The sequence below is a fragment of the Alligator mississippiensis genome, chromosome 1 (genome assembly GCF_030867095.1).
Source record: "Alligator mississippiensis isolate rAllMis1 chromosome 1, rAllMis1, whole genome shotgun sequence".
NCBI classification, from domain to species: domain Eukaryota; kingdom Metazoa; phylum Chordata; order Crocodylia; family Alligatoridae; genus Alligator; species Alligator mississippiensis.
Genome location: NC_081824.1, coordinates 468,255,388 through 468,282,582, shown reverse-complemented (window position 1 = coordinate 468,282,582; position 27,195 = coordinate 468,255,388). Strand labels below are relative to the sequence as shown.

General features: G+C 39.7%; 1 protein-coding gene across 4 annotated transcripts in view; it reads right to left on the bottom strand.

The window, feature by feature from the left end:
• The window catches only part of FCHSD2 (FCH and double SH3 domains 2), a 247,893-nt gene that overhangs the window by 41,568 nt on the left and 179,130 nt on the right, over positions 1-27,195 (bottom strand). For all 4 annotated transcript variants that reach the window (XM_019489811.2, XM_019489837.2, XM_019489744.2 and 1 more), the window contains exons 9-10: positions 18,786-18,911; positions 12,017-12,112 (exon numbers count right to left, since the gene is read on the bottom strand). In XM_019489811.2, coding sequence (XP_019345356.1) covers positions 12,017-12,112; positions 18,786-18,911 — 222 coding nt within the window. The remainder of the gene's footprint in view (positions 1-12,016; positions 12,113-18,785; positions 18,912-27,195) is intronic.

The window sequence follows — 27,195 nt, the reverse complement described above, 5'->3', positions numbered from 1 at the left end:
AAATCTTAACTTGCTCAAATAAATGAGAAAGGAAAGCTCTCCCCTCTCAAAGTGTGTCACAAAGGCAACAAAAGTTCCTGTGTATATGCTAAGCTAACTAATCACACCCAATCTTGAGGTTGGAAGCAAGCTTTTCCCTATTTCATCATCATCTCTATCTTCCACCTTTCTACAATTTTGTTTTAGGGCTACAGAATATTTATCGTGCACTTGTGGATACATTTTAGATGAAAAGGACTACATTTCTGCACCAAATCAGTCCCTGTCATGTTCAGCAAGCATGCTCTCAGACATCCATAAATATTCTGCACTAATCTGCTCCAGCTATGCTGCATAGTGGTGGTTCTGTTAGCCACTAAGATCAGTTAAGATCAGTCTAAATCTTGCTATTCTTGCTCTGGAATTAGATAGAAAAGATCCAATAAATGTCATCTGCCAATGCAGAACTGACCTTTCACAATATACTATCCACTGCTTTTCCTAAACTTTGATTCAATGGCTCAAGAGAGGCTCTCACTGCTTTCCCTAAGTGACTTTAGTCTCACTGCCACAAAATTTCTCTTGAGGAGTCAAACAGGTTTCATTTTACTCCATAGCTCATTGTATCCCTGGCACCAAACGAAAATATTCTGTCTTCAACAGTATAATTTTGAATGCTATTGAGAGACAAGCTAACATATCCCTTTTCTCTCTCCAATTTTTTCTCATATATATATCATTGCTTAAGCACAGATGATAGCGAGGAGAATTTCAGACTTAATCAATGGGTCTGGAATGACTCGCGTGAAGGCGGCGGCAAACAGGGCTTTGAGTAGAGGCAAGGGGAGACCATGCAGTAGAAGGAAGAGGCAAAATCAAAGCTGAAAGAAAAAGGGGTAAAGCAGGCCAGCTCTGAAGGAGAAGATGGGGTTATATGAATTATAAGAATTTGCGAGAGGGAGTAAGTTGATTGTGACAGGGGAGGAATCGTATGTTAATGGTAGCATTTCTTAGGGCTTGGAGTGAGATAAGAGAGGATGTAGGGAGACAAACTTCGGTGAAAGGGAAGGGAAGGCTATTTCCCCTTGTAGATTATAAGGTCCTAAAGTCAGGGACCTGTTAAACCAGATTTGCACTGGCACTGACACAATGTCAATATTGTCCTATATATGCTGGTAGTAATTTTAAGATGGAGAGAGGTGATTTAGTACTTCCAGATATTTCTCCAGAAGTGGGACTAACCGTGAAGTTCTGGATGCAAAAGCGTGAGTCCCCTCAAAGTCTGAGTTAACGGAGCCAAGTCTTTTGGCTCGATGCACAGAGCAAACAAACCTGTAAGCGGTTTAAGCATCAGATGAGAACAAAGCCACACTGCAAGCATTACACAACCATGTGAGCAAAAGGATTTGGAGAAGCAAGGAGGATGAGAAGGGAGATAAGTGACATAAGGTTGAGATTAAAAGCCCGGGTGTCAGAAAGACAGAGATGACTTCAGTGACGGAAGAGGGTTTTTTTTCCAGGTCAAACATCATTCATTTGCCTTCTGTTTGTACTTCTACAATTTCTGTAGGTACCTTTATGTAATTTCTCTCTCTCCAGCATTTACAACACCTCTCAATTCACTCAATTCATCTCAAGCTATGTCACTAAATCAATGATTCTCAGCCAGGATGTTGCAGCACCCCGGGGTGCGATGAGATCTTTTAAGAGTGCCATAGAGTTCTGTGCAATATTAGTGTATTAGGTGTGCAGACACCTACACGATTCACACGAGAGAGTTCAAATAGGAATCCATAATGGCTGCTGTCTCCAAGTTCTTTGCAACAAAAAATGGCTTGTTTATTTTTCCATAGTCAAAAAATGAATGAAAACTAACAGCTCGCATTTACTGAGGGTGAGGACCACTGCACTAGATGATGTTTTTACCTCCTATCACCAACGGATTATTGGACTGACCTATGCAGCCTGGGCTAGGTTTGTACAAAGCATAATCAAGGAAATACATTTTTTCCATGCTTGCTACTTGAGGTTTTTCTTGTTATGTGTTTCCTCCTATAGCTCCTTAGAGTTCACAGCCTGATGTGGCTTACCTTGTTGGACACAGAAATCATCTCTGTAATAAATTACTGATTTTCACACTGACTGGGTTCTCATTCATCCTGCTTTTCCTGAACGGTGTATTTGGATTAATGCACATATTGCCCATTTCAATTGCTTTCTAACATCATGCATTTAAAAAAAAAATATTCCAGCATTCGAGCAGAAAGATACAAAAGCATACTTAGCTGCTGCCTGGAGGGTATATCACCAGGGCAAATATGCTGGTACTAGACCAGGATGGTTATACCAGTTAGTTACTACGCTGTTTCCAACTTGGCCTCATCTATTCCCAACAAATTTAAGCATACTAACATCAAATGGATTAATAAAAAAAAAAAGGATAGCTTTAGTTTAAGATGCATCTTGCAGATCTCATTATACAAAATGCAGCAATTAACCGAATCGGCATCTTCCACTCCGACAGCAGCGGGACGGTATCAATGCAACACTGATGTAAATGCAACATGAATGCAACATTTCTCACTTGATAAGCATTAATGACTAGATACTGGATAGAGTCACTGATATTTAGCATTTTATAATTGCTCCATTCTTATATATTTATACTGAAATATCATCTGGAAGCCTCAATTAGACACCATATGAACACATACAAAGCCACACCGGTTTCAGGTAGAGGTCACAAGAAAAGAATTTATGATCATCTAATATACACCACCAAAGCCCCTTAACTCTGAACAGCTATTTACTAGATAGGACTCCAACTTAGACCCCTGCAAACACTTGGCACACGCGTAGCTTAAATGTATGTGAAAAGTCCACTAATTTCCAATTACTTCAGTAGATTGCTCAAAAGCTTCAAGCTGAGCATGTTCCCAAGGGCAGGACTGGGGTTTTAGCTAGTTGTAAGGTATCTGGTTTAAACTCTTTAAAAAGGAGAAAAGCAAAACCAGTTCTGATGTGGCGAGGAAGAAAGAGCCTAGAGAACTGAGCTAAATATAGCTGAACTTTCTGTCTTAGTCTCTGAGCTTGGATTACAGTGAAAGCAGTGTCATGTGCTAAAAATTCAGCCTTCTAAAGCAAGTGAGCAAAATACCCGTCCACTGGGAACAGGAAATCACTGACTGAAGCACTGACAGACTAGCAATGATATGCTGTTTCTCAAATTAATTACTGTATTTAGTCTGCAGACGCATGTGTCATGTCTCCAATTTTTGTTTGAAAGGCTATTACAGGTGCCAGAGTTGTCTTATAAAAGGGACAAGTATGCATCATGTATACACCCATAGATGCAATTACGCTGGACACAGACTGCACTCGTGTACTTTGGGGAGTGAAAAAACGTTGACTCGTTTGAATTAAATGCTTGCAGTGTTTTTGCAGCCTATGGTAAAAAAAATTAACTGATTGACAAAGGGAAAAGAAAGAATGAATGAAAAGGGCATGCAAACCACTAATGTAAAATATGCCTAAAAATCAAAACTACTCCTCAGAATAGGAGGCTACCATGCAAATGTCACATTGCAAGACCCACTTAATCCAATTATTTTCTGGGATATGCATGACTTAAGTTTCACTCAACCCAAAGAATTGTACTAAGAGTTAAATCTGGTGCTTACAGAAGAGAACTCATTTAGTTTTAGCTTTCCAAGAATCAGCTAGAACATACCAGTTCAGCACAATGACATTTTTATTGCAAACAATATTTTGCAATTTAAAAGAATTCCAAGGATTGGAATTTCATTCTGATCCAGATTCAAAAAGGATGTTGGTCCACTATTGAATTAGCATGACATTTTCAATTGAAAAAAAAGAGACACATCAACTGAGTTTAGTTGTTTATTATTCACATAACTGCATAAATCTGATTCAATTATTTTCATCTAGCAAAATAATGAATTCTGAACATTTTCAATCTAAAATCCCTACTTCTAATTTATCCCCTGCAAACTGCTTTCACGTAAATCTCAATGATCTTGCTACCGTTAATCCTGGAATTCCCTGCCAAACCTGGAAGAAAGGTCATAACTGGCCAGGACAGGAAAGGGCACGCCTGGGCATATCTCCTGGTTCGTGTCAGAGGGTCATAACTACACCTTGGTGAAGTTTTTTGTTCTTGAGACACCTTACATCCAGTTATGAGGTTCTCTTATCTCCCATTATTCAGTCCCCCATTTTGAAAAGAGGGGTTAAAAAGCCGGGAAGCTGGGTGGATCCTTGCAACAGCCCTGGGGGAGCTTGGGTTTTGTATACACTGGGCGCGTCTACATGTTCGTTAATGTGCTTTTGCTACTGCGCATTACATTTGGCAACTCTAAGGTGAGGTTCTAACTAAATGAGCATTAGGCTCCCCTAACGTGCAGTAGCAAAAGTTCATGCTTTTTTAGTGATGCTTAATCTGCAGTAGCCTACTTTTACTGCGCAGTGGTGTATGAGCATGGTTTATGCCGTGATGCTCTAATGCACAGTAAAATAGGCTACTGAGCATTGAAGTGCATGTGTTGATGCGCCCACTGACCACTAACAGGAAGAAATAGTTAGCTAAGTTAGTTTGAAGTCAGGCATAAGGCAGTGCATGAAGGCAGAGATGGGAAAATGGCATCCTCGGTGAATTTGTATCTTGGCGCTCCCCCCACTTCCTCCATCCCTCCCCTCCAAGTCAATGGCTCTGTGGCAAGCAGAGGCAGGTGGGCAGGGGAATGAGGCAGAGCTGCCTGCACGTCTTGGCCTGGCTCCACCTGAACAGCAGCTGGAGGCAGGTGGCTCGGGGAGCAGGAGAGGGGGAGAGCTGGGCCAGCCTGGCTAGTGCAAGCAGCTTTGTTGGTCTGCACCCCAGGTCCCTGCCTGCCTGCAGCAACGGTGCCGACTTGGGGGGCTGGGAAATGCTGCGTGTGTGAGTGCATGTATGCAGTGCCTCCCTGACCATGGCACCCTGGGTGCTCACCCACCCCTCAGGCCTGCTCTGCACCGAGGCACCTTGGAGCAACATAAGCTTTCATAGGCAACAGCCTACTTCATCAGATGCTACTTTGTCATAGCAGTCTGTCACCTATGAACACTTACGCCTCTTTGAACCAGTTAGCATCTAAAGGTGCCATCTTGCTCTGCCTTCTGACCGATCACTAATGGGGTACAAATAAAGGCAGAGGACTATCCCATTAGGCACTGGGTACTAACCAAAGGGACTGAACTTTAAAACCAAGACAGATGCTCTCTCCTCCAGCCCATCACAAGGCAGCAAGGATACGTACATGGAGAAGAGGGCGTCAGGACGTTTCAATGTCATCTAGGCTCAGAAAGGCTTAATAGTTTTAGGATCATAAGCAATACACTATCATCACTTGTTGGCTAAAAATATATTCTTCTACACCAAAAGGTCTTGCTGTTGGCAAATACAGCCATATTTAATCTACCCATTTGGCACTTGGCATAACAGAAATATTATTTGTTGGAAGCAATCTTCATGTGGAAGAAGTAATTGTAACACTATTATTTTGCTATTGCTAATAATTCCCCATTAAGTCAGTCACCAGGGACAGGATGATTTTGCAATTTGGACTGTGATGTGTTATTTGCTTTCTGGGATCACAGCTGTATTTCAAATCACTTCTAAAGCAGTACATTTTTCTCTTTAGCACATTAAATATACATAAAGCTGTCCAAGTAGTTGATACTAAGCATTTTAGCATAGAGTCCCTGGATAAGCTATGGCTCTGCCTCACTCCACCTCGACTTTGTTTTAGGAAAGATTGGAATCTCAAACTGCTTTGTTTGGGTTATAATGGGCTAAGTTAAACAGTTCTAAAATAAAACTTTTGCATACTGTGGAACTTCTAATTTCTCTGTCAGGGTGGCACTGTCAGATGTCGGTGATCAACAGCTCTATTAGATCTCAACGGTGGTCTGAGTGCCTGTCTATTTTTTTTTTTTTTTTTATAAACTAAAATAACTTCGTTAGATCAGACAGAATTTTTATTTATATAAAAATTATATATATATATATTTTTAATTATAATTATACACACACACACACATATACACACACACACACACACACACATATACAGATATATAAATATATATCCAACCATGGAAGAATTAAACCCATCTTTTATGGCTTTGTGTTTAAAATTTTTCAAATCCTCTCACTAATATTCATGCAAAGGAACTAAAACACAACGTATTCTTCTGCTATGGCATATAGTGCAACTCGCACAGACTTTTACAATTTCTCACGTTCTATGTCTGGTACGCCAACTATCACAGCAGCTGTGTTTGCATCTAGTTGTTCCCATTTATAACGCATCGTCTTATAAACAGAAATGTAGAAGAATGGCTGTTTTTCAGGCATTCGGAGTGAAAAGGTTGATCTTTTGAATTAACCTTGGCACAGACATACTAACTTTATGAAAGCGACTGAAAACATCTACAGACAGAAGTTCTGTGCAACTGTATTTCTCCCAAGTGGCCAATTTTGTAAACCATGTTATTTTCACAACCTAGTGTCACCTTTAACCAGTTGTTCATAATTTGACATGGAGAGTTTTTATTGAATGCAATAAATGCTGTTATCATCAGCATGGGGTCTCAATTTCAGAAACATCCATAGTCAGACCATTTAAATTTCCTATGAACAAAAATGTGTCATGAACAATGTTAAACTCAGCCACAGATAACAGAGCAGATGACTCCAGAGTTTTATTTTCCATATTTAATTCCAAATTGACCTTTCTAATAAACCTAAAATATGATTACTGTATTTCAGGCCCTGGACCATAAATGTGTCTCTAGGGAGGGTAATTCAAACAAAAGCATTTTCAGTGATATCAGGCAAGCACAGGATATGTCAAGTTACACAAGAAATGCGCAGCTTTACAAAGCTCCAACTTCTGAAGGCCAATGACATTTATTACTCACAGTTACTGAACTGGACGCCTGTATTTTTTTTCAGTGAGAATGCACAATGCTAAAGGCTGGTAATAGTTAACCATACCTTGCTTATCTTCTAGGAACGCCACTGCTAAAAATGTCTATTTGTTTTGTACTGGTTCTAAAATGTGTACTCACTTTTCATGCAGGAAATTAGGGCCTAATTTTGCAGTTGGCTTATTCAGATGATATTCTGGCCTTCCCAACAAACAAACATGCAGGGCAGTTTACAATAAGAGAACAGAATAGGGCCCAGAGCGTGTACAATCTGACCTAGGTGGGCACACAATCCCATAACATAAAGAGTACCAAAGAAGTCAATGAGGGTCTCCTAACTACAGACATCTGTCTATATGCCTCCAACTGCAGTATCAAGACTATAGTTTGCAAATTGTTTTCAAATTGTTGGGATGAAGGTTAAGAGACTATATGCTCTATGACTAAAATGTCTGTGCATTAGACTCACTGACTTCATGTAAGCATACCCTGGGTGTAACTGAATGCATATGGGTCCCTACTTTTTCAGTGACCAGTTAATACACCATGGTATTTTCAATTAATAAATAATAATAATAATAGTAAGTACTTTATATATAATAAATGTAGGTAGGTAGGTATGTTAGGGGATAGGGAAGGAGAAGGCGTCCATGGACCAGCTCTGGACCACTCATCTAGCCCAAGGGGCTGAATGAATTTTACACCCCTGATCTAAAGGATGAAATAAATTGCCACTTTAACAGCTTTACCTGCTACCAGAATTATATTATATGTAAATGAGAATTGGCCCATTGTGTTAACCTCAACAGACAAAATGTTTGCGTAAATTCAAGCAAATAGTTGACTTACTATCTCTGCTCCCAAATTCAACTTAGAATTTTTTCTCCATCCTCGCCCAGGAGGAATTCAACCACTGAATGTCCATTAGCATCACTGAGACTTACAAAATTGTCTCCCTACAGAGTATACTGACAATGCAGTAGGATCAAAAATTCTATATTTAAATTTATAATTTGTTAAAAAAATAAACTTGGTTAGGTTAGTAAGCATTAAAATCAAGGAACATTAGTTTAACCAGACTAAGAGAAAAAAAACCCAATGCCAGTGACATATAGGAGACAAATATAATCGCACAGGGAACAAGTTCCTAAAAAACAGGAAAGAAAAGCCTCAAAAAATTAATGTCAGCTCTTTGATGTCATTATCCTCTGCTTTCCAAGACACATTGGATTATTTGTTACTTTTTCTCACATGATAACATGTAGTTTAAGGAAGGGACCATTTTTCCAACCAGGAAATATAAAAAGCTGACTAATTTCCTTCAATATTTTGCCATATCCATATAGACCTGCTTATCTAAGCACTGTGGAGAAGCATAGTATGTATGCTGTACAATGAACTTGTGTTGGCTTAAAAAGTTCATTTTGTCCTCTAATTAGATGTCCTGATAATTAAACTCTCCATTACATTATTGTTCCATTAATGCCCTCTCTTCCAGCTCACTCTTTTCTTTTGGGGACAAGTGTTCCCGCAAAACACCTTTTATTCTCTTTATACTGTTCTCCAATACCTTACGTAGCTGTACATTTGCCTCCTAAATGGATAAACTACTGCTAGTCAGGATTTTTGTTTCCTTCCCCAAATATTTGGGGACTGCAATGATTTCTTGTTACTTTTCTGTAAAAAGCTTCCCACCTGCCTGAAATGCAAGGTTTTGCTCTTCCTAATCCGTTGCTTAAACAAGATTTCTCTTGTTTTGGCCCTATTTGGGATGTGGAAAAACTTTACTGTGCTTTCAGAAAAAATTCTGTTGAAAACACTTCCTTCTGTAAACTGGCACTAATTACATGTGTTAGGGGAAACAATAAGCTGAAAGTAAGCTGAGGTGCTCCCTTACTGTAAGGCAATAAAGGCATTGCCTTAGCTGTGCTCTATTACCTCCCAACATTGGGCAACTCAGGGACTGCATGACAATTCTTCATTTTACATTAAAGTGGGAAGCCAATACTTGATACAATATCCTTAGCAATCATATTGAAAACTATAAAAACCATTCAAGTGATACTAGAACTTGAAAAAACACTCACAACTTTGTCTCGCAGTCTCTGATTACAAACTTCACTATTACCTTATATTCTCTCAACCTAATTTTTGCACAGGTTGCACTACTACTGGATGACCAAAAAGGCTCAAACAGGGTTCCAGGCAACAGTATAGTCACTTACCTGCAGGAAAGCTAGTATTAATGTTAGGTCAGAAGAGCAGATCACTCTGTCGTATGTTTGTTTCACAGTTAGCTTTTTAGCATGAAAATAATAATCATGCATATCCCGGAGAAATTAAAAGGCAACTGGCCCATTAGGTTTTAGCAGGTCTTCTTCACAAAATGGCAGGAAATAAGTGGCAAAAAATGCACAACAGTTATGCATCTTCAATATCGATTGTAATTTGACTAACTAGAAAAAATTAATGAATTCTTATTGAACTTCTGAACCAAAAATCTTGGGCCGTTTTGCCTTCCTCTGGAATGGAGGCCATAGTCCACTTCCTAGGATCATTGGGGCATATCTTAATTCCACCTTGGGGAAGCCCTCATCTCCCTTGCTTTCTTCCTGCATCATGCTTCAGGGGCTTTTTTTGTCTTGTGCTTTATGGCTCTGGCCTGCACGACTGGATGTTCCTGTGGTTCCTTTTGGATACATGGTTGTCTGTGAAGGCGGGACACTACCTGCCGGTTCTGGAGGTCCCTTCCCAGCCCTCGGATTTAATTTCAGCATATATATATAGGAGGCAAAAGGTCCTAAAAACACTGCCCCCACCTTCACACAGCCCCAGTCACCACCCCAGAACACACAACTTTTTACGTGAATTTTGTATGATTTTCTTTGAAAGCCGGTGACATTTTAAATTTCATGAAAACACTGTGCAAGGAAGGAAGCAAAGTGCTCAATTTGGGCATGTGCAGGCACGTGAAAAATTACTGCCTCCAAAAGACGGGGCCATGCCTCCGGATAATGGGATGCTCTGGTGTTGCCTTCTAGAAGGATCTTGAAGCTTTGCTAATCTCAGGGATGTATATTCCAAAAAATAAAATAAAATCAGAATATACCATAGCCATCTCAAAGAACAATCCTAGTTTCAATTCTGAGGAATGGCTGAATGTTTATTAAGGAGGGTGTTTGTGCCCCTAAGCTTGCAAAGAACAATTTTGCCAACTTCTTAGTTAGTCTACTAAAAGATATCGCATTTACCCGAAGAGCCTCGTCTGGAAAATAGGAAGAATTAATTTGGTAAGATAAGGGGACCATGGGTCATCGACACATATCAGTGGCTGCTGTTTATACTGTAAAAGTTTCCTGGTAAAGGTCTGTTGAACAAAAGGAGAAGAGTCCTAGGTATTTTCCAAAGCAATCGACTTTACTTATCACATGCCAAAGTCTGCCTGTCCCTTATCACACATGGAAACATTGGCCTGATATGTATTCTAATTAAAAACAATATTGTCGAAGGCCCCTTGTCTCACATGTATTCAAAGGCTTTCAATTATATAAGAAGATGAAATTCTGGCATATGCCTCCCTCGAATGTGTCAGAAGGTGACAATTATATAGTTCACTGTACCCCGAGTTGTGAAATTTTAATTCATTCCCTGACAGATTACAATGTTAATTACAAACGATGTGCGAGAGCACAAGATACTTCAGAAGGCAAGACGATAAGTGAGAAACTGAGCCTCGCAATTAACATAACTTAAAACAAGAAAATGGTAATTTAACAAGCTACATAGGTCTCGAAATGGAGTGAGCTTTGCTATACATTATGCATTCAGTTGCCACTTATGCTTGCGAGTGAATTTAGCACCCCTGCTGCATGCATACAAGCAATACCACAAATGCCAAATACCGATGACAAATACTACCATATACCTCTGCTATAGTCATTCGCATAGCACTGACAGGTGAGGGCTCAATATCCACCAGCTGAACTGCATTAAAACTCTGAATGACAAAGATAGCACAAGGACAAAAACACACAGCATACAGTTAGAATTGCAATGTAAATACAGTTAGAGATTCAGCACACTGCATTATGAACAGCCTAGCACTTTATGTAAATAGCTTGCTCTACCGGGAAGTTAGGGAAAAATGAAAAATCACTTATCTTTTGCTAAGGAGGAAAGCCAAAAGATAACACCGAAATTCAAGGACAGTTTTGTTACTGCTGTTAGTGCTTATTCCTGGCAAAGTTATTCACGGAGTCCATTACACAGCCATTAACACAATGTCTGGGGTTAAGCATTCACTATGTGGGCCAAATCTGTCTTCCCCAAGCGGAGTGTACTTAGTGAGAGCCAGGGAAATAAAAAGCTGTAAAAGGTCTGCTCTTCAAACCTGCACTTACTTTAAATTGTTACTTTTACTTAACTTGAGGAAAAAGGAAAAAAAAAACCAAAATGACTATTTAAAAAACAAACCTTCCGGAATGTAACCATTATGCTATGATTTACTCATTTAAAAGTTTGCCACTGATTTTTCTAGAATAACACTGGCTGCACATATTTAGAAACTAGGCTAGAGTACTGGGTTATTAAGTGTATCCTACTTTGACCAAAACCTGTATAACTTTCTCGAGTGAACTGGAGGGCACAGCACATTTTATTTGGCACTTTATTAAGTTATTTGTCTAAGTTGACAGTTATGGAGGTTTTGAGAACCTTCCCAGAAGACAACACAGTTTAACCCATTTTAGTAAAAGCTTAGGCTCAGAATAGAAATGCAAAGATATAGGGGCTGGTAGTCACAGAACATGGAGGCAAAAATGTGCAGTTCTCTTGCAGGTGATGATGATATTGCCACCCCATCTGTTCAACGCTTTAATTGTAATTACACACCTACAGTAAACACAGTTGCTAAAATCAGGTCATTACCCTCTACCCATTCCAGGAACACCAGCTGTATTGGCAAAGACTGGAAGACTAGAAAACAAGGCTACCGTCGTATTTATTTACAAAAAAAATGCAATAAAACGATGGAATTCAGAAAAGCCCTTACGGTATCGCTGTCACTAGGCTGGAACTGGAAGGGTTGCGGTTTGCGAAATACAGAATTCTCCTGTAAAAATAGCTGTAGATTGTAATCCCGCACCACCTGAAAAGTGAACACAATTCAGTTCAGACATCCATTATTTTGTAGAGTTGGGACATAACTTTATCACAACAACATTCAATTAATATTATGCTTGAATTCCACAGCTTCCTTGTGCACAGGCCCAGCTCGGCTGATTTCAGTGGAAACTATCTGGGAAAAAACTGTGAAGTCAGCATCTGAATAATGATCTTTCCACGGCACTGCTCACAACTGTGCTGCATGACACGGCCAAGCTCAGGACTGAGGTTAAGTACCTAATCCTGATTTAGGTCTGTGTCAAAAAAATATACCTTATCTACTTATGGACGGTCCTTCACATACAATTCTTGCTTTACAAACCGAAATGCCCTAATTCTCCGTGAATGGTCAAAGTTTAATTGGTTGTGATAAAATATTTGGAAGGAAAAAAAAGGAAGCTCAAATTTAGTTTTACATATGTGAATATAGAGTCAAGGTGGAAACATGTTCAGGTATGCATAACTTCTACGCCCGAGTAAAGGCTGCACAGGTCAAAAATTGCTTTAACTAGTTAAACTCAGGCCGCAGCAACCCGCCATTTCCAACATGTATCGATAAACCAAGAACCTAGTGTGCACTTACAAAGAAATACTTAGCAATGTGAATATTTTAAAAGTAATACAACTGACTGAACATCTCTATAGAGATTTTTGGACTTTAATTACTGAAAATCTTTCAAAACTATAGACAACGATAAAGACACATTACCATTCAAATATAGAGAAGTCCAGGGATTCAAGAGATGAAATTCATACTGCATACCACTGACTGCATGTATGTTGGGATTAATTTGAAATATGCTCTATATAAAATGTAGATGGTAGATTTAATTAGACCCTGGCATTTCCTGATCTACATTTTTCCATTTCATTATTTACATCGCTCTGCTTTCAACTTCATACTGTTAAAAACATACATGCATGGGAATCTCTGTATTGACAGAGTCACATAAAGCCTCAAACCACAGAGCTGAATGAAGGGTACGCCCCGAGATTTGAAGTTGGAAAATTACTACCACCATATCAACATTATTTACAACCAAGTCCAATAAAAATATTTAACCTCAAAATTTAGCAAAAATTTCATACTGAAAGTGAGGAAAAAGTGATTTTTTATATCTCTCGTAACACAAATATCTCCATTACCTCAAGTTAATCTGAAAGAAGTCCTCAAAGAAAACAGCTCATCTGGAAATTTTCCATCTAGGATGTTTTGAATTATCTGATGTTGTAAAAGTCTCTCTCTCTCTCTCTCTATATATATATACACACACAGGTTCAGATTATACTAAACCAGCCAAAGAGACACTGCTAAACCTATTTGCAATATTTACTTTAGTCCAAAACCAAAGGAAGATTTCTTCCAGAAATTTATTAGCATGCTAGGGAGGGATGACAATAAAAGTCTTTATTCTTCTTCACTAGGCCTTCCCATCCTAACAAAGACTGCAGTGCAATACGCAGTACGATCTAGCCCCTTAGGGAACATGACTGTCTGGGCAATTTGGTGACGATTGTAATTCTCAGTTCCAGAGTTATACAAAAGGAAAAGGATTAACGTAAGTGAAAGAAAAACGTTATAATTCTGCTTGTGTTACTGTACTGCCCAGAAGCTCTCGGCACGAAGCAAGGTTCCCTTCTGCTGGCAGCGTCTTGTCTCCACTCAAAAGCATTTGCCATCTAATCATATGACCAGAGACAACAGCAGGATTCAGAAAGACCGTCTCATGGAGAGAACAAGGACAGTTTCAAGGATGTGGTAGTTCTGCAGATGGTTACATACAGATCCACGGGAGAAAACATGAAGGTACTTGCTGGATGAAGTCAACCGTGTTTCCTACTTTAAACTTTCCTCATGTCCCTCCTTTCCCCAGTTGCCAAATTGTTCCTAATGGAGAGACTGCTGACTGTAGAGATCTTCCAAAATTCTCATCTTTTACTAGACAAGTCTTCTAGTCCAGAGGTGTCAAGCGTATGGCCTGCAAACCAGTGTTGCTTGGCTCCCAGGGTGCCCCTAGAGGCCAAGGATTCAGGGGCAGGACCTGTTGGGTCGGGTGCCCCATTGGGTAGATCCATCAGTGATGGAGGGCGAGTGACAGCTGCACTGTCCCCCATGCTGCTGCGTCCAGATCTAGCCTGCGACAAGGGATGAGTTTGACACCCCTGCTCGAGTATACATAAGCATGTACATCTACGTATGCGCTGATTATGGGTGAAAACAAACCGTACGTGACTGAACCAAGATTAGGCTACATAATTAAATGCATGCGCCTTACCGTAAACACATTAAAATACGTGTAGAAGACCTAGTGCCGAAAGGAACCGGGAATTTTGTTTGGGGGGTTTACAGCTGGGAGACAACAATGATGATTTGCAGCTTTGGGAGGGTTTGGGCATGTCACTCAGTTGCATATGCTGAAAGCTTCTGCTATAATGATTACCCCTTTAAATAAAGGCTATTTATCAACGTGTCAGATTTCAATAAAATATAGCAATGAGTATACTGAACTCAGGGTGCACTGCATACTAGACTCTTTATCATGCAGGCTTGGAATAAGATGGCAAATGGACAAGCCAACAGGGAGGAAAAGCATATACTGGCAAACTCCTTAACAGTTGCAAACAACCAAGAAGCAGAACATTACCGTGTACCCTCACCTTTCAGCTAGCATCTGGAAGGGCCAGATCAGACCTTCCCATAGTACAGTATTTTTGACTGAAAGCCGTCTGTATATGAATGCCTCTGGACCAAACTGTCAAGATCTGGTCCTGAAACCTCAACTTGGAGACTTGGGAGGCAAGCACCATCTCAGGCCACAGCTTGTAGCCAAAGATGGAGCAGTAGGGAAGGAGCTCCACCATGGGAAGACCTCCCACGTGTGGCCAGGGCTCCTGGCTGCAGATTGGTCCCTCCAGACCATGTAAGGCCAGACAGGAGGTTATCTGAACATCAAGGCTCCTAACTGCCTGCAGACCACACTGCTGTCTCCGTGTTGCAGCACTCCTGATCCCAGACCTGATGTCCTGCTGCAAACTGACAATTGTCTCTGCTTTATGCTTTGATTTGCCTTGTTCTGGACTCAGACCTCCAGGTATCTGACCTGGCTTGCTCCCTGCCTTCTGCCCCATCTGTCAACTTAGTCTAGCACTAGTCATTAGGTGGACTGCCCATGCCTCGTTTTGTGATGAATATATATCATCTAATCATTGTACGTTTGAAAAAGTTACCTACAAGTGAACATGAAGGACTGAGGAAAAGTGAGGGACATAGGGTCTGCCAATTCACTGCTCTTGAGAGATGCTTGGAAATGGGATGCCTGCTCAAAGGGCCATTTTCAAACATTCACAACTATTTCAAACCATTTCTGAAATGTAACAGTCAGCAAGCCTCACTGGGGACAGTTATAGGATGCACTGGATGTTTTAACACACAGGACATTTTCCAGTTAATTTAGCACAGAAAGCAACTTGCTTCCTACAGCTGCACAACACAAATGTGGCTCCATTTTTCAAAGAAAAGTCACCTTGAAAAGGCAATGCTAGGAAAATTTATTCTCAAAAAGGATTATTTTGCTATGAATAACTGACAGAGACTATATACAGGACAGTAGTAATAATGTATACATGGCTAGCAAATTAACACTTCTGGAACATGATGCACAGTAGGTCTAGCATTTCTTTATTTTTGGAAGAGACCAATTTATGCAACTCAAAAAATCTCAGAATTCCTCATCAACCTGCCCAGATAAACCCGTATTTGTCCATTCAGAAATTAACTGGATGCCTCACTAATAGAAACTTTTTATGTGCAATAAATGATGATTAAACATATTCTCTTCTCGGGTACATCTACATCCAAAATAGTTAGCATATGCTAACTTATATATCAGATGCATGCTGCAAGCTGGATTGGTATATCTTCTCAACAAAAACCCATCGATGAAATTCAGTAAAATCCCATTAGCTGTTTTTGGGTTACTGAGCTGTCCCAAGCAAAATTAACCTGCAAGCTGAACTGAAACATGAGGGGAAAGCCCTCGAGTAAAAACAGACAGGTAAATTGCAAGTTTAGTTACATCTTCCAGAGTTTGAAATAATTATATTTCTTGGAAGGGAGTTATGAACATTATTACCCAAGTTAGCACCAATAAAACCTCCATACCACCACACGTTATGGCACATTCATATCAAGTTCCATTTTATAGAAAACTATTTTGGGAATGTTTTCTAAAAAAAACCAACCCATCATAATGGTAGGCTGGCTTTTTAATTTATTTTTTTAAAACCATAAACCCAAATCCTTAGCGTGTTCAGATGAATAATAGCTAAAACATTACTTTGAGGCTGGACCCGATGATCTTGTAAGGTCCCTTCCAGCCCCTAACATCTATGAAAAAAACCTACAAAGGATGTTAAGTTGTTTTCCCATAGGCAATCTTGCATGTTTAAAGCATGGTAATTCAAAACTGGTAGGCAAAGAAGAAGTGGTCAAAGTACACAATACATGGTTTGGATCTTGGCTATCTGAAGGACTTGTGACACGCAGATTTTATTTTGAAGAACACAACTGCTCAAACGGGCACACATTCATATGTTCCACCATTGGTCATTTTAAAAATACACCCTTAGCGCTTAGGAAAGTGCTCCCACTTTAAATGAGCTTTTAGTAAACTGCTCTTAACTTCTTAAATTTACCTCTCGCAACTTTGGTCGGACTGATTCCTGCTGCCCTGACTGTTAGGACATGCTGCAGGGCTGAGGGCAGAGAAATGGAAAGAAGTATTTTAGTGGCTTAGCTAGTTCTCTCTGGTCATTGTAGCTTGCTGAGTTTTTAAATATGCACAACTTTAATCCATGCCTTTGGTCTTGGATAAGCTGTTTATATAAATGTTAACAAGCATATTTATCATGTGGCTGTATGGTTTCATGCTGGTGCACCCAGCCAATAAGCAGAAATGTCATACAGACTTTTAGCGATGGAAAAAAGGAAGACAAAAAGAATGAGTTAACACCAGAATAAATGAAGTAGGTGACAGCTGTTAAAGCTCTGTTCAGACATGACAGCTATGGTTATTTTTTTTTTGCTGCTTCTCCAGGTGTTGTGGTATCTTGGAGAAGCTGAAAACAGAATGATTTTCCCCCAAACATACAGCAAAACATTATTACTACATAAAATAAATTATACCTGCAGGCAACTGGCTGAATATACGCTTGCTGGTGCATGTTCTCTCTCTCTCTAGCTAAACTCAATAAAATAAATGACAAAGGTATTTTCTATGCAAATGACCTCTGGAAATGGCTGTTTAAATAGCTGATTCTCCCAAAAAAGCTTGGAAATGCACCTAGTATTCTGAATACAAAGCATTTAATAAACAGAGCAAAATGAGGTATCAGCGTGCAGAAGCTTGATAAAGGGGTACTATATACTGCTAACCACTGAAGAGTAACTACATCAGGGAAAATGTCATTTCTTTCAGAGGTGTTGCAGGATGTATGCTAATACAAATTAATGGTGTGAGCTTCTCTCACGAAAGGGAAAAAAGGATATTTTTTACTTCCTCCTCTGACTGCCAATAAATTCATCAAGACTGGCTATACTGCAGGCAGTTAATGTGACTGTTATACCGTACCTAATTAAAATGTAGGGTCCTGGCTCCTAAGCTACTAAGACGAATGGAGGATGAGTCTCAAGAAATCTTTAGCTTTGTTTCTCTGCAGGTCTTGACATTCAGAATTACAAGCATGCGCCGTTTCTGTGGTGGTGGTCATGGTTTATACAAGGAATATTACAAACGAACCGAAATACATCAGGACTAACCTGGTTTGGGGTGTAATGGAATCTAACAAATTCAGGGTTTGCTGGAGATGAACTACCAAGCTGCCAGAAGATAGACTTTGGAAATAACCAGTCTTATTTCTGATTTTAGTTACTTAGATTCATAGATTGTTAGGGGCTGGAAGGGACCTTGCAGATCATCCTTGGGGGCAAAGGATGTAATTACAAAACTCTAATGTGTTTTCTACATTTCCTGTTCTTAATCTCCAAACACGAACAGGATATAACTTTTAACCAAAACAATGAGTTATTGAAAAAAATTATCTGAACAGCTGATAATGGCTAATGTTGCTATAGATAACATTGTATAAGGCCTTCACGTACACTGAAGTTCAGCTTCTTTCAAAACATGGAGCATGAATACTTCCCAATTGCTGCTGCAGTATTGAGAGATCTTGTAGAATCCAAATGCACTCAGAAGAATGCAGTATTTTTGCAGCAACAGGGAAAAGTCCCAATTTGTTAAAGTGAATGCAATACAGGTATAAACCAACAGAATGCACCTTCAGCATGCCTTTTACCTGTTGGTAATTATTTCCTTCAAATATAGAATCCACCTTTTAAAACAAATATTTCTTCTAAAAATGGCATGTTTAATAAAAAAGTAAAAAGAGCTTATATGCACCACGCAGAGGTTATAGTCTTGTAAATACGTCTTTATTTGAAGGGTTTTTTTTCTTAAGCTGAGAGTCAGAAAACTGGGGCGAATCTTAAATTAAAGGATGTCTTATGTTTGAAAGAATATGGTACCCAAGAGACTCGCAACTGAATGTATGATTTTGTCTTTTCCATTATAAAAAATAATTTAGTTAAAACTTACCCTGCTGGAAGAAGTCTCCAATAAAAATTGGAATGTATTCTGTACAGCTTGGCATGTCTCTAGCTCAGTCCTGCTGAACGCCATTAAATAATCCTTAAGGTGATCATATATATTCCCATCAAGAGCCTGTATAAAGGGGAAAAGAATGATAGATGAAAAGTAAGTACTGCAAAAGTATGGAGAGCAAATCTCTTTTATTTCTAAGAGCCACATATTCACTTACAGACAGAATGGCCTGGGCAGTCATTGAATGGTAAACCTATTTTGTTACTCATGGTAGGTCACTCACTGCCTCGTTTCCACTAGATGGCACCACAAAGCATTTTAACAATAGCATATTTTCCATTCAGTTGTGAAATGTATCCATAGCAGAATGGGGAGGTCAGGTTTGGATAAATGAATTTGCTTAAGGATTTGCTATCTATGAGAAATAAGTGACCTTGCAAGCAAAAGGCTATGTAACTCCTACTGGGTAGAATGTACTTTCAATTATCGTACAATGGTCTAAGTGCCATTACTGGGCTACTCATAAATAAAAGCTATAATATGAAATACAAAGAGAAGACTGGCTATAGCAAACACTATTAGGTAATCATTATTTTACATACGTGCACACAACCTATCCATGCACATAAATACCACATGCTGAACACAAACCGATTTAATGTTTTAAACCATGGATAGACGCTGAAGTTGAGCTCAAGGGCCCTACTGTGCCAGCTACTGTAAAATCACATTGCGAGGCCTAGTCTACACATAATATTATGCTGGTTTGTTAAGTTTTGTTGTTAAACCAGTGCGACTTTGTGCATGTGCCTACACAATTATCTATGTTTAAACCTAGCCTATATTGGTTTTAATGGGATAGAACAGATTTCAACCAGTATGTTTCTGCACAAAATTATATTGTTTTAGTGAAACCAGTCTGAAACCAGTGCAACTTTGTGCAAGCCCTAAGAGACAGTCTCTGATTCCATAATAAGGGGAGGAAGATGTGGTAAAAGAAACTGGGTGATACAAATGCTTGTAAGAGGTGCTGAATCCATTTTTAAAAGCTTTTTCAATTATAAGCTATGTTCACACAGCTCTCTAAAACATTCATTATTTGTGCTGAACTTTCTATGCTTCTAGGCATTTCCTAGTAATGGAAAAAAAAGGTTTATTTTTGTAAAAATAATAATAAAAGTCATTTAAACACCCAGCTATGGCCAAAAAAAGTGAAACTAGATATTAAACCTATCCTCAATGAAGATTCGTTTTTGGAGTGAATATAGTTATAAGTGGGTGCATCTACACATGTGCTTTACTGAGGAGCTGACCAATTAGTTCCATAGGAAAGTATCACAGTCTACATGTGCACCAGTATTAGGGTGCAGTAAATTAATTAACTCCATTGTAAGATAGCATTGTTGGGGGCAGTAATATCTTACGGTGAAGTAATTTACTGAGCTGACCAGGTGGGGGCCAGACTCCTGCCTGCCACCTAGCCACATGGCTCTGCAAGTGTTGCACCCTTCTGCCCCAGCCAGTGCCTCTGCTGCCAGCTCAGGCCTGGCTCAAAGTGCTGCTGTCCCAGGCGCATGTGTAGACACTGCACCAGGGAGCGGTTGACTTTGGCTCTGAGAACTCCAGAGTTTACTGTGTCTCATTAATTGAATGTGTAGACGCATTAGTGGGTGGAAATCACATTTTTAAGCTTAGGGCAACAGCTAAGATTTTAGCAGACTAATCCAGTGATTCTAAACATGGGGTTGCAGCATGCTGGGGTGCCTTGAGATCCTTTCAAGGGTACTATAGGACGCCACACAATGTTAGCACTGTTGGGTGTGCAAACATAACTCACAAGATGATACAGATTCTTAGTTGAAAATTCTGGGTTTGTTAAAAATATTCTGACCTGTTGAGTTCTTTGCAAAAAAAAGCTCTCTTATTTTTCCATAGTAAAAAATAAGAAAAAACTAAAAGATGACATTTTCTGAGGGCAGCCTCGAGTCTAATAAGGTGTGCCTCAAGTCTAAAAAGGCTGGGAACCACTGCTTTAATCTAGAGAGCATTACTCTCTCCCACTTTCTTATCGTCCAACTGGATGAATATAAAGTTTGCTGCTGTTCACAAGATTTGGGAGGGTAAGAGGGGGGCGGAGGGAAGGGACAGAGGGAGGAAGGACCATTCTATATTTCAGAGACAGTGAGAGAGGCAAGAATCCCTTTTCCCTGAAAAGATAAAGGCCGTCCAAATGCAAATCAAGAATATTTCAGGTAAATAAAATAAAAAGCAAACATAGGAGTCCTTCTCAGTTCACTGTATGAAATTCCATGTAGGGCTTAATAAGACTAGGTTTTTTTGTTTTGTTTTTTTTAACCAAAAAAAAAGAAAACGAGCTGATGCGATATTAAGGATGCACATTTAAAAAGACAAAACGTCTAGAAATTCAAAAGAAGTAGAAACTAGGTCACTTTGCACATATGCCTTCTTTCCTGTTCTTATTTCCTTTGGTCCATGTGTTGCTTCATTAAATCATTATTTGAATAAAGTAGTGGTTTCCAGTCTATGGCTGTCAAGCAACTTGTTGCCTACAAGACACCCTGACACTGCTTGGGGTCACTTTTCACAGATCTGTGTTTCTTCGGATTGACAGGGAGAGTAATGTATGACGTTTCCTGCAGCATGTTCTGTGCTCAGTACTGTTGCCCACAGGCCAGAGAAAGCTGGGGCCAGCGATGTGCAGGACATGCAAGGCAAACAAGGTAATGTTGCTTCTGGAATCTCAGCTTCTGCACTCCCTGAGTTTGATTATTTTAAATAAGCAAGTAATCATAGACTCTTCTACAAAGTTCATCGCCATCACATCTGAACACGGTATGTTCATACTCTATCTCTGTACGTTGTATGCTCACATGCTCATACAGCTGGTCACTCTGACACTTTCAGAGAGCACCGAGAAAGTTAGAGATTCTCAAATACTGGCTTTATTCTCTCCTAAGGAGGACTGCATGAGCACTGCAATGTTGAAAACCCTAGAAAGGAACATTTGGTTTTCATGATGGAGTGAATGAAATTTTTCAGACCAAATCCTTATTGTGAATGCAGCTCTAATGACCATTTATACAACCTGGTTATAAATGCTCCATTCACGAGGATCTGCTGTTTTTATAAGAGCTAGAAATGTGAAAATATGTTAAAATGGAGGACCTCAAGTAATCAAAATGAAGAAGTCCTTCATAGACCATTCTCTAAGACTCATTTCAGACTTGTATGCCCTTCTACGTTAGACAAGGCATGTCTTCATTCCCTGCCACCCAACCTTTCTTATTTTGAAACTTGCTTTCCATTAAAATTAAAAATAAATTCTCTCATGCCTTTTATTTTTGTTCTACAGCTGTGGTCCATGCCTTTGGGACTGCTTTTAAAAGAAGCAGGAGATGTAACATTAGCTTCAAGATTTCCCTATTTCATCCACAGCTTTAATACCAACTGCAACTCCCAAGCCTTACTTAGGCAGACGGTTAACAAGCAGCACAGAGTGCTGGAGCAGACCCTGCCATACACTGCTGCGAAGTGCACAATGCAGTCAGGACTTATACTCCTGGGAATTGTATTGCTGCCTTTATGCTTCCATTAATTAAAGCTGGCTTTAAAACCCTTTAAAAATATTGAGCTGTCAGAACTGAAATTATTAAAGTGAGCGCAACATAATGCAACCCTATATGCCAGCAAAATAAACCCACTGGGCAAGTGTGCAGCTTTCACCCATATTAAAAAGCTAATGATGTGTATAACACCATGATGGTATGTCAAAAATGACACTTTCATCCATTACATTCTATTGACTATAGCACTGGTTGGTTACAAGCTGCCTTAAGCAATACTGCATTTGTCTAGTCTATAAAATGTTAACTATATCCAGCTGGAGAGGTGGATATTATAGTCAGTGCTGCTAGGTAAAATGATAAATAGGGATCCTAGTTTTCCATTCGCTATGGAAAACTGCAGAAACCACATTTTTCCACAATCTCCTGGAAGTGTGGCAGCGTCCCATGGTGAGCAGCACCATTTCTGCTCTTATTTTTGTGTCTCAGGTAATCAGCAGTGTACCTCCCTCCCTGCTCACTGACTGGCCAAGAGGCAAAAACTGCGGCAAAATTAAAAGAGAGAACAAGTAGTGTTACTTGCTGTGGGATGCCACTGCACTTTTGGTACATCGTGGAAAAACATGGATTTTGTGTTTTTTTAAAGAAGAAATTGTCCACTTTTTCCCCAGAGGAAACTACGATCCCTGATGATAAATAACTGCTATGTATGATATAAGAATACAAATATAATTAATGCAGAGGGTAAATCAGTGTGGTTTCAGAACATCCCATGGGGCAGGGCAATTGATATGGTCTTTGTTGCTCACCAAGTCCAAGAAAATTGTTGGGAACAACATCAGGACCTGCACATGGCCTTGGCTGAACTTACTAAGGACTTTGATTTCATCAATTGTGAAACCATGTGGAAAATACTGGCCAGCTCTGGACGTCCTGAAAGTACATCAAGGTCCTGAGGCTCCACCATGACCAGATGACTGCGACCATTATATTTAGCGGATTGGAGATGGAGCCATTTGTCATCCAAATTGGGCTAAAGCAAGGATGCATCATTGCCTCCACCCTTTTTTTTTTTTTTGACAGTCATCCTGGTTCTCATTAAGGACCACTTTCCTTCCAGAACTGACACTGAATACTGAACAGATGGAGGGCTCTTCAATTTGGGTCACTTTGCTTAAAGACGAAAGTACTCAAAACAACCACCCTTGATCTTCAACATGTCAGCGACCGCACCATTCTTGCAGACACTGAAGAAAACCTCCAGACTGCATTGTATCCTTATGGAGAAGCTTACTGACGTTTGGGTCACTCTCTCAATATTAAGAAGACTAACATTAGCTCTATGAAGACTAACATTAGCTCTATCAGCTTGCTCCAGGCCATGGCTGTGGCTTCCCTCTCCAAATTACCATTGAGGGAAAGACCCTGGATATAGTTGAGTGCTTCCCCTATATTGGTAGACACCTTTCTTAGAGAGTGAACACTGATGAGGAGATCCAGCACAGGATCCAGTGCATAAGTGCCTCCTTTGGGAAATCACTTTGGCATGTCTTTATTCATTGTTATCTCTGGAAAGTCACCAAGATACAAGTCTACAATGCAGTCATCATCCCTGCTCTCCTCTATTGATGTGAAACATGGATGATCTACTATCATCATCTAAAGAGCCGGAGGAGGTATCACCAGCAGTACCTTTGGAAAATCCTCCACATCAAATGGGAGGATGGCAGCACAAACACCAATATCCTTGCTGAAGCTAGCATTGAGTTGGTGATCCTCAAGTACCAACTTTGCTGGACTGGATGCTGTGTGTGGATGCCCGACTCTCAAAACAAGTGCCCCACTTCTAGCTTAGTAACGACCTGAGATCTCACAGTGGCCAGAGGAAATACTACATAGACATTGGAGGCATACCTCAAGAAAATGGATGCTGACTTCAAGAGTTAGGAGGAGCTGGCTGCCAACTGACTCCAATGGTGACACAACCTCAAACAAGCAGCAGCCTGCTTTGAAGTAAAGCGTCTTGCCCTCAAAGCAGAGGAGAGAGAGCAGAGGAAGGAACAGGAGAGGAATCCCAGCCTGCTGCCTACTCTTCCCCTGTGGAAGGACCTGCAACTTCTGTGGATGGATCTGTGGCTCAAGACTGGACTCTTAAGTCATCTCAAGACCCATCAATAAGCCATAGTAGATATTATCCTTGAATTAAGGGATTGCCAACAATGTCAAAGAGGAACTTTTCTGATCAGAACCATGTGTTAAGTGACTTGCAAAACACAGGGGGAATCCAAGTCAGGTATCCAGTCTTGTTCTTACACACCAAATAAGATTCTGTTTTAAAAAATAAGACATTTAATTACTTAATACAAATCATAGGACTCCTTAGCTGTTTCTTTAGAACAGCAGGGACTACAGCAGTGCAATTCAGATCCAACCAGATCTGTTTTAGTTTCTATCTACAGCTTCAAGAGTAAACTGGAGGAAGTGGGGGGGGCACAAAAAACAAGCCTTGTTGCATTTCCACAGTATTTGCTCGCTTCCTGAATTTCAACAGGTATTTCTAATCATATTAAAGCAGCACTGAAAATTTGCCAGTAAAACAGTACCTATGTAAAAAGAAATCAGGCAATTTTTACCAATTACTTTTTCACATCAGAAAAAAAAAGACGATATCATGTTATACAATGCGCAATAGGTCTTCTAAGTAAACAAGCAATTCTTAATATGAAATAATTTCCAACTGGTACAACTATCTGAAAGAAATACCCTTGGATTTCTTATCAGGAATCCAAGCCTCATGACGTAAAGGAGAGATTAAGGGCACTGATAACTGGAGGACTCCATTTAAATATAAACAGTCATTGAAATAGCCTTGAAGAATAAAATGTGCTTAATATTTTGAATATAGAATAAGGAATATCTGATTTTGAAGAGTCTAATATTAAACAGCGTATGAATTCCCTCAGCTTCATGAGTTTTTCTCAGTTTTAATTCCAATATTTAACAAAACATTTTGGCAACTCCTCTCTCTAGTTAGCAGATGCAGTGGTTTTGTTCATTTTATATTCTGTTACAGCAGTGGTTTTCCAACTTCCTGAAGTCACAAAACCCTTGCATACCACTTCAGCCACACAGCCCCTACCCTATGCAGAGGTGGTGACCTGGCCCAGCAATGGCCCGCTCTGCCATCACCCCCAATCTCTATGTCGATGAGCCACGGTTCTGCAGAACACAGTTTAAAAACCGCTGTGTTGCTGCACACCTTGAAGTGCTTGAAGATTTAAGAAAAAATTAAATGAATGCATGGTAAGCGCATTTGGAAGTCGTCGTCCTACAGTTTTTAGCAGGTCATTCCACTGAAATGGAACGCCATGCGTTCAAAAACTCCTGTTAATTCATGTAACTGAAAAAATAAAAGGGGTTGACGGCTTTTACGTTAGCATTTACTAGCCTCAGTTATATAAGATCTGAGAACTCCTGTTTTTGTATTATAACATCATAAAGCAGAAATCTTAAAAACATCTGTATTCCTGAAAAACTCAACCCCTCCACCCCCAAACCCCAGCATCTTGTTTTTTTGTTTTGTTTTTTGTTTTAATCTTTCTTTCAATGTCAAATAGAAATTGTTTGAACCAGGAACAGTGCAGACGGGTACCGTCAGTCCATTTTAATCATTACCCAACTCACTGGTGATAGTCTACTCCATCGTCTTTTGGGCAGAGACTGCTGAAGCACGTGGTGTTTTTGTTAAATGAACTGACATTAAAAGTGTGAATTATGATTATCCTAAAATTATGTGCTTGAGATTACGCAGATGTGGCGGGACAGTTCGCATGACTGGAGTACGGTCATCAAATGAGTACCGCCTGCAGGGAGGTAGGTAGAAGTCTGCAAAATCTCATAGCACTTGCTTACGCTATTCTGTTTTAAACCAATTTGGACCCCTCTAAAATGAAGACCGAATATAGCTTTTTATTTTTAAATGGAAAAAAAAAAAATCTCATTTTTATTTAAACAGGAACAGAGGACAACAATTCCCATAGGTGGGATACTGGTACAATTCATCTACTGAATGCCAGTATTAATGTATAATTTGCTTATATTTGGCTACAAGTGTCAGCAAGCTTAATGCTACTCAACAGCTTATTTGTATTATTTTTTTCCCTACACTTAGCATTCAAAATGTTGGCAAGTGTTTAGTATTTTGAAAATAAAGCTCCTGTTACAGTGCAGGAAACAATATAGCTGATGTTGATGGCTAAGAATTTCCTTACATGGGTGGGGATAATGTAACAAAATTAGACCTGACCTTGCTCCGCCTTAGACTACACATTCCAAAAATGAATGGGTGAGGAAAAGCTTTTCAATGAACTAAACCAAATTCATTGTGTTTGCGGAGTGATAACATGCACATTTATCTGCTCCTCAACAGTATTACTTCATGTTGGCATAACAGACTTTCCTGTTTAATAATCAAAGCAAAAGCAGAAAATTAAAAAAAAAAGCATTTGCCTATCACAGATGCTCAGCTCCTTGTATTTCAGGGAGGCCGTATCAAACATTATTGCGGCTAGGTTCTTGCACTGCTGCCTGTTCCTGTTGGCAAACCATATGTTACCTGCGGCTGGTCTCATCTATCTGCATCTCCGCTAGATCGTAGCTCAGTGGTACAGAGACTGTGCCACTTTACGACGACTGGCATTGCAGTAGCTTCTAGAAGCTACAAAGGAAATTACTAAGCACTACATTAATCATTTGGAGAAAATCCCTGCCCAAAGGGCATAAACAGAAATAGGCAAGAGAAAAAACAGAGGGACAGGGAG